At 39.6% G+C, this 10,723-nt stretch overlaps 1 protein-coding gene across 7 annotated transcripts; it reads right to left on the bottom strand.

The window, feature by feature from the left end:
* Nucleotides 1-3,585: 3,585 nt before the first annotated feature.
* Nucleotides 3,586-10,538, bottom strand: LOC115110380 (transmembrane protein 106B-like). Of its 7 annotated transcripts, none has more exons than XM_029635984.2 (7): nt 10,442-10,538; nt 9,093-9,306; nt 8,227-8,380; nt 7,929-8,069; nt 7,774-7,817; nt 4,374-4,427; nt 3,586-3,905 (listed from the first exon to the last, which is right to left on the bottom strand). In XM_029635984.2, the coding sequence occupies exons 2-7, from the start codon at nt 9,299-9,301 to the stop codon at nt 3,788-3,790; spliced, it is 720 nt and encodes a 239-aa protein (XP_029491844.1). In that variant the 5' UTR covers nt 9,302-9,306; nt 10,442-10,538; the 3' UTR covers nt 3,586-3,787. The 7 variants fall into 7 exon arrangements, with proteins under 7 accessions (XP_029491844.1, XP_029491843.1, XP_029491842.1 ...); XM_029635983.2 differs by having other exon boundaries at nt 10,308-10,534; XM_029635982.2 differs by having other exon boundaries at nt 9,093-9,303; nt 10,308-10,534.
* Nucleotides 10,539-10,723: the final 185 nt, after the last annotated feature.

The raw sequence follows: 10,723 nt of genomic DNA, 5'->3' as shown, positions 1-10,723 counted from the left end.
CTATCCAGGGACAGCTATTGCCTTTTTTTATACACATTCATTAAAACTCCCGATGCAGCAGTGTGGAGACATAGAGGGAATAGCATCAGTGGCCCCTGTTTATATTAAGACAAAGACAAGACATTGTGTTGGTATGTCATTAATCAGAATTGGCAAAACGGTGATATAGGGATTTGTCTGTCTATCAGGTTACAGCACTGGCACTGTGGTTTAATGATAGTTAGCTCCACTCTCCCACAGATGCTGGTGTAGGATGTCTGCTATGCATTGGGAAGCCCGGCGCCGGCAGACCATGGTGGACCGCAGGATGTCCAGGGCCAAGCAGCAGGTAGGCTACCGTCAGTAGGCTTGTTCCATAATTGATTAGCACCTGAGGTGGAAACCAAAGTCGGACATGCGACACCCATGTGAGGGGTCAACCTCATTTCCTATTATTAGTTTTGAAGGTTGTGTCCCTCTGGTCATACCTTACGCCTCGGCTGAATGTTTCATGTGTGCCAACACTGACCGAGAGCCAATGAATAGCCTTGAAATTCAGGAAAACATCTGAATCCCTCACTCCCACCATCAGGTGGCATTAAATGTCATTGGCTTACGCTTATATATTCAAGCACCTCTTGAAACAGCAGAGCAAGGTGCTACTGTAGTCTTATTCAAAGTTAATTGCTGCAACACAGTCCATTATCACTTACAAATAAGTTTGCAAGTTCCTTGTGGTAATTTGGTATTGAGAACAGGGATCATTGTATAGGATCTCAACTCCACCACATTTTGGATGTTCAACATTGACAGGTATTCAGAACTTGGAGGCCATTAACACCTGTCGAAATGGAGGGTGTAAAACCAACCCGTCACTTGGGGTGAACCCCTCCCTGTCTGAGGTGTGCAACTGTTTACAAAACTGTGAAGTAGTGTACAACACCTCAGGTTATGTGCAAAATATCTCAGGTGCATGTGGTGTTTCTGCTGCATGTCAGGGTGCCTCGAGTAAACAGCATTTACAAGTACCTGTTTTGTTTGTGCAGATGACAAAGGACCCTTCAGAGCCAAGCTCAAAGCCACTGGCAGAGTCTAACGCACCAGCTCAGCAGCCAGGTAATATCTAACTGTTTCATTTGCACCGTTTTTGTTGTACCTAAAAGGGTGACAAACTACTAACAAAACCATATTCGTTATAAGCCAGACATGCTCATGTTATGTCCCATGACTCGGCCTTTCAGAAAAGGGACTTTTGAATACTTATTTGTAAATCTCTGAACCTGCAACCACAACCATCTTCTGACTGTAATTCAGGCAAAGAAGGTAATCACATCTCATAAGCAAACAATTCCATGCCCAGACGCTTCTGTTTAAGGAGTTATATCTGTGGGCTCATGTTCCAACATGACTTTGCCTTGTCGTCCAGCAAGTAGCCCACAATACCAGAGCCATTAATCCCCAATTGACTCCAACACTTTGAGAACAATGGAATTACAATTTACTCTCCAAAGCCTTCTATTGGCTCATGAATATCTCTGTAATCTGGTAGCTTCTTGCTTGCAGGCACATCAATGATTTCCATTAACTGAGTCAACAACAGCCTATTCCCCAGAGGTGACATGGACACACATCCTCACCACAAACAGAAAACCTCCCATTTAGGATGAATGCTCAGATCGGAGTGGTCTACACTAGTCCAGTTTCCCAACTCCAGTCCTGGGGATAACACAGGACCGCAGCACAAGCATAACATATGTTTATGATCTAAACATCAATAATTGAAGCAGGTGTGTTAGTGCTGGTATTGAACAAACATGTGCGGTCACGTGGGTACCCGGGACTAAAATAGAACCAACTGTCTATACAGTTCGATCATTTTAATGGCTCTACTAGCCTGACCAAATCAAGTCTCCACAGTAGCAGAGGGTGTCACGCTCTACCGTCCTCTCATTAGAATGGGGTCTGTTAAATAATATATGGGGCCATGCTCTGCACTCCTGTGTAGTGTCTCAAATATCACAGATGAGGAGTTATGGGGATTGGAAACCTGAGGTTTGTGGCAGGCAGCCAAGTCTTGGGTTGTGTTCAGTAGAAACAAACAGGAGAAAATGCTTGGTTACAAGCTCAGGTAGTGGTAATTATATTCTGCTTCAAAAAATGTCCCTGTTTCATTCTTACTGGATGCAACCCCCAGTGAGTGCCTGTCGTGGGAGAGAAATGACTAGAAGTAGTCGCCAGCCCGTTGACATGGGTCACGTACAGTTCATTGGCATGGCCAACTGCATTGTGCTATTTTGCAGGTAAATTATCAACTGTGAAACTAGTCTCAGACAACTGGACCAGTTGACAGGAAGGATAACATGTTCTTAGTAACAGAGCGCAGATTACAACATATCTGTACAAAGTCTTGGAGTACTCTATGAGCCCTTTTGATGACTTCCTCTCTTGGCCGTAGTATCCACTAACATGCCATTATCTTCTCCTTCTTGTCTTCCAGCCGTGACGGAATGTTCACACTGCAAAAACAAGCTCCAGTACAGTGCTAAGATTGACAACAGATACTCTGTGAGTGAATGGGATACACCGTGATAATGCTATGTATTATTGATATACAGTACATAAGATTATAGGAGTGTTTTTATTTCTCGACATTACAGTCCATACAGTACTCCCAGCAGTGGTGAAGAGCCCATATCCAGTCATTGGTGAAGACGACCCATATGGACTGGACCCAACTGTCATCAAGGAAACTTTTATGTAACTTTAGCACCACTTAGCGGCCATTTAAATATACGACATCCTTTAATTATGTGACCAAACAAGGAACTTGTATTCTATTTTCTCAGGCTTTGTGATTTCATTATTGAATCCTTTAAAATACATAGAATGTTTTTCACTGATCTGACAAAGGTGGAAACAATGCACTAAAACCCTTAACATAAATAGAGGAAGTAAATATTAAGAGTATTTGAACAGAGCATAAGAAACATTGCCATGATTTTCCTGTAGTGCAAGAACAAGGGAGTAAATTAGTTAGTTTCCCCATTCCAAAAGTACCCGTGGTGACACTACTAGTCTATGTGGATTCCAAACAATTTAACAATTTTTCCCTCACTAATAATCTAATTTCAGTGACACAGAAAACCCATAGGTGAATTAATATCCAGATCTTGTTAGAGCTGTTAGAATTAGTATACAATTAGAGATGATGGTTTAACATAGAAATCACATGTGTGGTCAGTAGTCAAAGACAGAGAACTGTAATTCCCATGTGATTCCATAGAAAAGTTCTGTGATCAATGCTACATAGTTGTATGCATAACGTTAAGAATACTTACATGATTTTATCTACTTTAACCAATTAAAACACATACAAAAGTAATTTACTTGTTTGTGGAAGTGCACCGACAATCTGTTTTATAGGAAATTATGCACAAATATAACATCTGAATTACATTTGTTTAAATTTTTAGTCTTTCAGTTTCAGAGTAGCTCTTTCAGTAGGATATAGTGGCAAAAAAAGTAATTTTCACAGTGCAGAGCCTCCAACCACAGTGATGACCCTACTTAATAAAGCTCTACAGAGGTGCATAAAATAGACAAACAGAACATTTTAGAGCTTTAATTTGAATTTCAAGCTCCACATTTTTGTTGTTTCTTTCTTCCCCATAACATTTGGATTTTGCAAGAAAAAACATATGGTTTTTGACCACACTGTCACAGGGTTGTTCTCCACAGTTCACCTCATGGCCTGCTCCGCAGTCTTCCCCTCACCCTTGTCATCCTGCCCCTAATGGAGCCCTTGTTCTCAGGGTGTAGGGTTGATGGGGTGGGGTGTTGTGGTGTTAGACCCACAGTCGATGTATTCAAACGTGTCCAGGGAAAGCTGCTCAAAGTGGGCCAGGTAGTAGACAGTCATTGACATCCTGAGGGAGGAGGATGGTTACAGATACCATTTTTCATCTATTATTTATCAAATGTAATGATAATTTATGTAATTGTACCAGACTTAGGTCAGCCAGCTATTAAGGTTTCCTAACCGCAATCATGAAATAAACTCTCTCTTAAACCATCACTGTAAAAACTGGGCCATGTTAACAAGCAATATAGCCCTTTTATATCCCTTCCTCAGTTTAACCACTAATTAGAAATAAATAGGTCAGTCTCTGACCCCATTGGTTCACTAGGTGGGTGAAGTTGTGTGTCGGTTTATCATCAAAACATTTAGTCATGAACTATTATGTTATTACATTTTTTTCCCACTGAACACAGATTCAACATGATTCTTGTTCATTGTTGAATATATGCATTATAATCTAAATGGATAATCTGTGGGAGCAAAGCTACATTTGGGGGGTGTTTTACCCATATTGACTGACTGGGCACATACTCACTGAAGATGGACAAATAACGTGTGGATCTTGATCGTAGATTTCTTGCAGTAATTGCTGGGAAGAATAAATAGGAGAAAATCATGAATACCTTCAGGATTTCCTTATGAAAGATATGATTTCAAAAACAACCCACTGGGCACAAACTAGTTGAATTAGAGCTGTTTCAATGTAATTTGACAACGTATTGTGACGTGAAATCTATGGAAAATACATTGATTTGAAAAGAAGTCACCAACTGTTGTTTTGAGGGTGAAATTTCAACAACAGGATTATGTATGTCATCATGGTAACCACATTTGAGACATTGTATAAAATGTTGAATTTGTACCTTTAAAACAAAGTCAGAACTTCAATGTTATATCCACTGTCAGAAGAAAAAAAAACAATAGGCTGGGCAGCACCTCCTACTGAAGAATGAATCCATCTACAGCTACCCTTGAGTCTCCCATTCAGGGTTTTAACCAAGCTCAGCTTAGCTATGAGATTTGTCATGAACTATTACCAATGTGCTATCGTGACAATTATTATTGAGAGATCTCCACTTTAAAACGAAATAATTTCACTGTTGCTAGCAAAGTCATTCCAAAGGGTAGGTTTAACAGAGTAAATTCAAATATGATCATACTTTAGCACTTATCATCAATGATGCTATTTAGGCCTATATCGCATTTGCAAAGTCAACAGTTGTTTAAATTCAACCTAGAATTAACCTAAAAATAGACAATACAATAAGGCCTAGCGTTTCAAGCTCTGGTTGACTTCAAATTGAATGAGATGCACCTTCTACTTGATAGTTACATCTGTGCCAATGACTTAATCTGGCTGTAATTCCAAATGTATAATGTGTGTTGGATCTCCATCTTAACCAAAAAGTTCAAGAATAGGACTAAATAAATTCAAACGTTATTTAAAGTGCATTGAAAGTTTAATTTAATCGTATTCTTTCATTTAGATTTTTGGTTAAGATGGCTTCATGAATACAACATAACATTGTTAATTTGTAGACAAACTGGAATTAAAACCAGACTAAGACAGTGGCACAGATGGAACTATCCAAGCAGATGATTAAAACCTTCGTCAAACATCTCGTGTAGGCTTACCCTGGCGTGACATTTTGTAACCATGTAAATCTCTCAGACAAGGTGATTTTTATCAATATAGTCACCTCTATTTACTCAGATTCTAAAACTCTAATTAGCATCAAAGTAGACATCATGCAAAACTACAAATCCCTGCGTGTCATCTCTAGCTGACACCTTTGCTAACAAGTAGTGTTAATTTAAAACTTGCACAAGAAATATTAATTACTACATTTAGATAGTTAATCCAAAGATTCTTACTTTTGCCTCGATTTGGCAGTCTCATCCAGATCATCATGGCATTTGTAGTTCTGTATGATATTAGCTGCTAATGTGGCTTAGCGTTTCATTTTTTAGGGGTAAATACAGGCAAATATATTGATATGTCACTTAGTCCTAGAGACTACACGGTTATCAAAAATATCATGCCAGGGTAAGCCTATACGAAACACAGCCCTTATTTTAAGTGTTTCTAAAAATCCCCTATGGGAAAAATGAATGGTGGGAAAACGATTGGAACCATCTCCTTGCTTGACTGCTAAGTTTTATGGGAATTATGACTAATACTGTGGTACTCTTTGGGACTAAGCCAGTGGGTCAGATGGAACTAGCCAAGCAGTAGATCCAGGTAACTGCCAAAATAATGGAAACACTTGCGTAAAACTAGGGATAAAATGAATATTGAAACCGGTATCCGGAGTGAATTAAGCAATTAACAGCCCCATCATGATAATGGTCATGTATAAAAATGCTTGGCAGGCCACTATTTTGGCTACGCCCAATAGGATAATAAGTACCCCATCCACAGGGCACGAGTGGTCACTGTATGGTTTGATGAGCATGAAAATGAGGTGAACCATATGTCATGGCCGTATCAGTAAGCAGATCTCAACCCAACTAAAACACTTATGGGAGATTCTGGAGTGCACCTGAGACGGCGTTCTCCAACAACAACACACCAAATTACAGAATTTCTCATGGAAGAATGGTGTCGCATTCCCATAGAGTTTCAGACACTTGTAGAATCTATGCCAAGGTGCATTGAAGCTGTTCTGGCCCAACACCCTATTAAGACGCTTTAGGTTGGTGTTTCCTTTATTTTGACAGTTACCCATACCTCTCCTTTAAAAAATGTTGATATTTGGTTGCGTTGTCAACCAAACAATTCAATATTACTTTTGTAATAGGGTAAATTGCTTAAAGTTAAGGCTCTCTTACAAGAGAACGTAACATTCAACCTTAAAATGAGTAACATATCCAAGGCCACATTGAGGACACTAACTATACATTTCTTATGTAGCCATATAAAAGTCTGCATGTTCAAAAAGCACGCATTAGGTCCTCACAGGTCTGTGGAGATCTTCACAAGTTCTGTCATCTGTGCAGAATATCAAAAGGCATTGATCAGTTGCACCATATACTTTTAATGTAATTTCAACTGCTATCTAGGCCATTTGGTTCTGCTTTTAAAAGAAGTGCAGTGAAAACCATCTGTTTTATCAATAAACAAAATATGACATTGCCTTCCCATTTGAACTTTGCTGGGCTTTTAAAATGGTTGAAAGCACAGTGATATACATTTGGGGTGACGACAATCAAAAATCGAATTGTTATTCCAATGTAATTTGGTTGAAAGCATAGTGACAACACAATGGAAATTCATCTAACTTTTGGCTGTCTTTTTGAGTGGGTAAATATAGGTTGAAATCTCATTGATCAACATGTTAACCAAATTTTAACCAAGTATCCACATTAAAAAGACATGGGTGTGCCCAGTGGGAATGCTTTTGACTACTTTCAGTCCAGAGGCACTTTCATTTTGCGAAAAGGAATTGCTACTGCTAGTAACAATTAGCCTGCAACACATGGAGGAAATGGAGATGGATTGCACATGCCAGTGCTCCCAGCTAAGCAAGTTATGCTAGTTTATGTACTTTTGTAAGACAAATACTTAATATCTGTTCAAACATTTGATAGTCATGCCTCAAAGCTGCTCTAAATAAAAATCATTTACAGTTTTGCTCAGTCTTTATACATTATTTAAACCTAGCCAAGAAAAAGGAGAATAACTGTAGAGCACACAAAATAAATTCTCACATTTACAGCAAATGAGTTACATTACTTTCACATGACAACATGCCACAATCAAAATAAGCCAACTTTACAGCACAACTAAATTAAAAGGACTGCGTCACTATATTGTAAGTGTGTTACCATGGCACTTTGTGTAACCAAACAGCCACAAAAGCAGCTTTATGTCTCACTACTGACGTGATGGAATAATCAGCACATAATTTAACCAAGGTTATACTTGTACTTACTTCAGACCCTCCTCCACTAGCGTGACAGATATCTCAAAGGCAAACTGTCAGGGGAAATAATGAAGAGCGTTAGTGAGTCAAGTAACAATATTTAGAGGCTTTCAGAAGCTAACATCTAATCAATATAGTAGTTGGTAATGATGGGAGATGCTCACCGTTTTGTCCGTGAGTGGTTTGACGGTGGTGACATTTTTCATATCAGCCTTGCCCACAACCGTTTTATCAAAAAGAGCCTGCACTGTCAAGTTATAGGCCTGAACTGTAAAAAAGTTGTCATTGGTAATATTCATGATGTTCTGTGATGGGAGAGAGACAAGGCGATTATTACATTCATCTCCAAAAACACACTCCAGTGATGCAGAGGAAGATACAAGAGGCCAATACTTTTATGGCATAGCCCAGATAGAAACCGACTGTGTGGTATATGAATGAACAAGGCCAATGAGGTCTCACCGTGATGTTCATTTGGACAGTGGTCGGGGTGAAGTAAACATAGACAGACTTGACAGCCCCGGGTGAGAGGATGACACTGCGAGGAAACAAGAAGAAGAGGACCAGCGAGCTGACCAGCAGGCACAGCGTCACCGACACAGTGACATACAACTTCCTGTAGGGGGACATGATATGTACAAGTTGAGTATTGATTGAAGGCCCAGTGCAGTCAATGTTTTTTTTCTTTGTTTAATATCACATTGTACAACAGCTGATGAAATTAACACTGTAAAAGTGTGTGTGTTTTTTTTGCTGGTTGAAAATGTAATCTACACAGGATGTTCTAATCAGCAGGTTTGCATGGGCAGGTGTTTTATATTTCCATGGTGACATCACCATGTGGTTAGTAGACCAATAACAAAAAGCTCCAAACCTCTGCAAATAACAGCTAGTTTTCCTCTCTCCAGTCATGCTGCATTCAACTGCTAGTTGGAACTAGAAAACTCTAAAATGTACAACTTGCTAACTGGTTGTTATACACGTGCTGCGTTCCAAGGAATCAGCAAGCCGGGTGTTCCGACTAGCATGTGAACGTGGCATACGACCACATTGCTAGAGAAAGTTTAGCTAAAAAGCGTGTTAATTGAAATCTATTACAGTAAGTTAATTCATTGTTACCCTGCATTGTATTGGCCATTTTAACATACCACAAGTGTTTTCATGCAGTATACACAAAACACACCTAGATACAGATGCCCACTCACAGAACACAATAATACTTTGCACACACACTGAACACCTCTACACACCATAGACTTAAAAGACCTTCTAAATGCTGCATGTGGGAAATAAAACAATTGTTGCTATAAATCTCAACAAGGTCTTACGTGTGTCGTGGTTTCAGCCTCTGATCGGAGCAGGGGATCACTGCCACCAATTTGCTCTCCTGGCCTCGTGGGATGCGGCCCGTGCCCTGGCAGGTTGGGCAGTCCAGTGTTTCCTCAGAGTGTCTCCTGTTAGAGGTCTTTCTCCTGTCCTGCTGGGGTACGATGGACTGCTCATCATTCTCACTGGGTTGACTGGAACCAGCTCCCATGCCTACTAAAGAGACAGTCATATATACAGGTAACTGCCAAAATAATGGAAACACCAATATCAGGTGTCTTAACAGGGCGTTGGGCCACTATGAACCACCAGAACAGCTTCAATGGACCTTGGCATAGATTCTACAAGTGTCTGGAACTCTATTGGAGGGATGCGACACCATTCTAACACAAGAAATGTCTAAATTTGGTGTTCTGTTGATGGTGGTGGAAAATGCTGTATAAGGCGCTGCTCCAGAATCTCCCATAAGTGTTCAATTGTGTTGAGATTTGGTTACTGAGACACACACACCTGCGGGGAAACATTTAACCCCCATTCAAAAGCCTATTGTCCCTAACCTTAACTCTCCCCCCCCTAGAAATAACTTTTTATTTGTGGTGACCTGCAAATAGTCCCCAGTTGGGCAAATTTTTGTTTGTTTACAATTCTTGTGGGTACCAGTATGCACTCCTGAGACCCCTCTTTCAAAGTCACTGAGCTCTCTCCTTCTAGCCAAAATAATAGGCAACTGGGGATTTTTTTATGACCCTAAGCATGATGGGATGTTAATTGCTCAATTAACTCATCTGCTTTCAATATACTTTGTATCCCTCTTTTACGCAAGTGTTTCCTTTATTTTGGAAATTGCCTGTAATGTTAGTTTGCTTCACATCAATATAATGATACTTTACTATTTGATATTTGTGACGACAAAGGATTATATTTTATGTATGTATGTGCTTTGCTGTTTTGGTGGATTTCAATAGAGATTATTTTAAATGCATACAATTAGACGTCTAATTTCGCAGACACCATAAATATGAACCAATTAGATCGAATTCGGCTTTGTCCATACATCAAACATTTTATGTGAATTAAGACTACAATTTAGCAAATAACCGTGGGCGAACGTTAGTTTTAATCTAAACAGAAATTTGACTCCGCATACAAGTCTTGTGATGAGTTTCGTTTCTCCGCCACCCCTGAAGAAAACAACTTGTTTCACTGTGTTTACTTGCCTTGTTTATGGGGTGTTACGATTTATAATGACGGCGCCGTCATCAAGATTATCTGTAATCTAACTCCACACAATACGCCTCACAGCAGTCGTGAAAATGGTCTAATATTCTTCTTATGTTGGTCACATACTCACTGAGCAGTGGAGCAATTCCCTATCCTGATGAAGGTGACGCAGCGTAATTTTACTGCCACCTACAGCGGCTATATGTAACTTTTTGGGAAAACGAACAAACTCACAAAGAGGAGTTCTCGATCTGTAATTTTCATCGAAGGGAAGTCTAAGAAGCGGTAGATGTGTTCTATTTTTATGCTTCCCGTGATTGTTTTATTTTCGAGTCTTTTACTTTCAGTTTTGTATACCAGCATCAAACAGCTGAAAATACAATATTTTTAGTTATGGAAAATATTTCAGTGG

Source organism: Oncorhynchus nerka, linkage group LG21 (assembly GCF_034236695.1).
Source record: "Oncorhynchus nerka isolate Pitt River linkage group LG21, Oner_Uvic_2.0, whole genome shotgun sequence".
Taxonomy (NCBI): Eukaryota; Metazoa; Chordata; class Actinopteri; order Salmoniformes; family Salmonidae; genus Oncorhynchus; species Oncorhynchus nerka.
Note: the sequence above shows the minus strand (reverse complement) of the source record. Positions and strands in the feature narration are given on the sequence as shown.

Coding starts and splice junctions, on each gene's coding strand:
- LOC115110380 (XM_029635984.2), bottom strand. CDS start 9,301: ATGGGAGCTGGTTCCAGTCAACCCAGTGAGAATGATGAGCAGTCCATC. Junction 8,381..9,092: donor AGGCTGAAACCACGACACAC/GTAAGACCTTGT, acceptor GTCCCCCTACAG/GAAGTTGTATGTCACTGTGT. Junction 3,906..4,373: donor ACGTTATTTGTCCATCTTCA/GTGAGTATGTGC, acceptor CTCCTCCCTCAG/GATGTCAATGACTGTCTACT.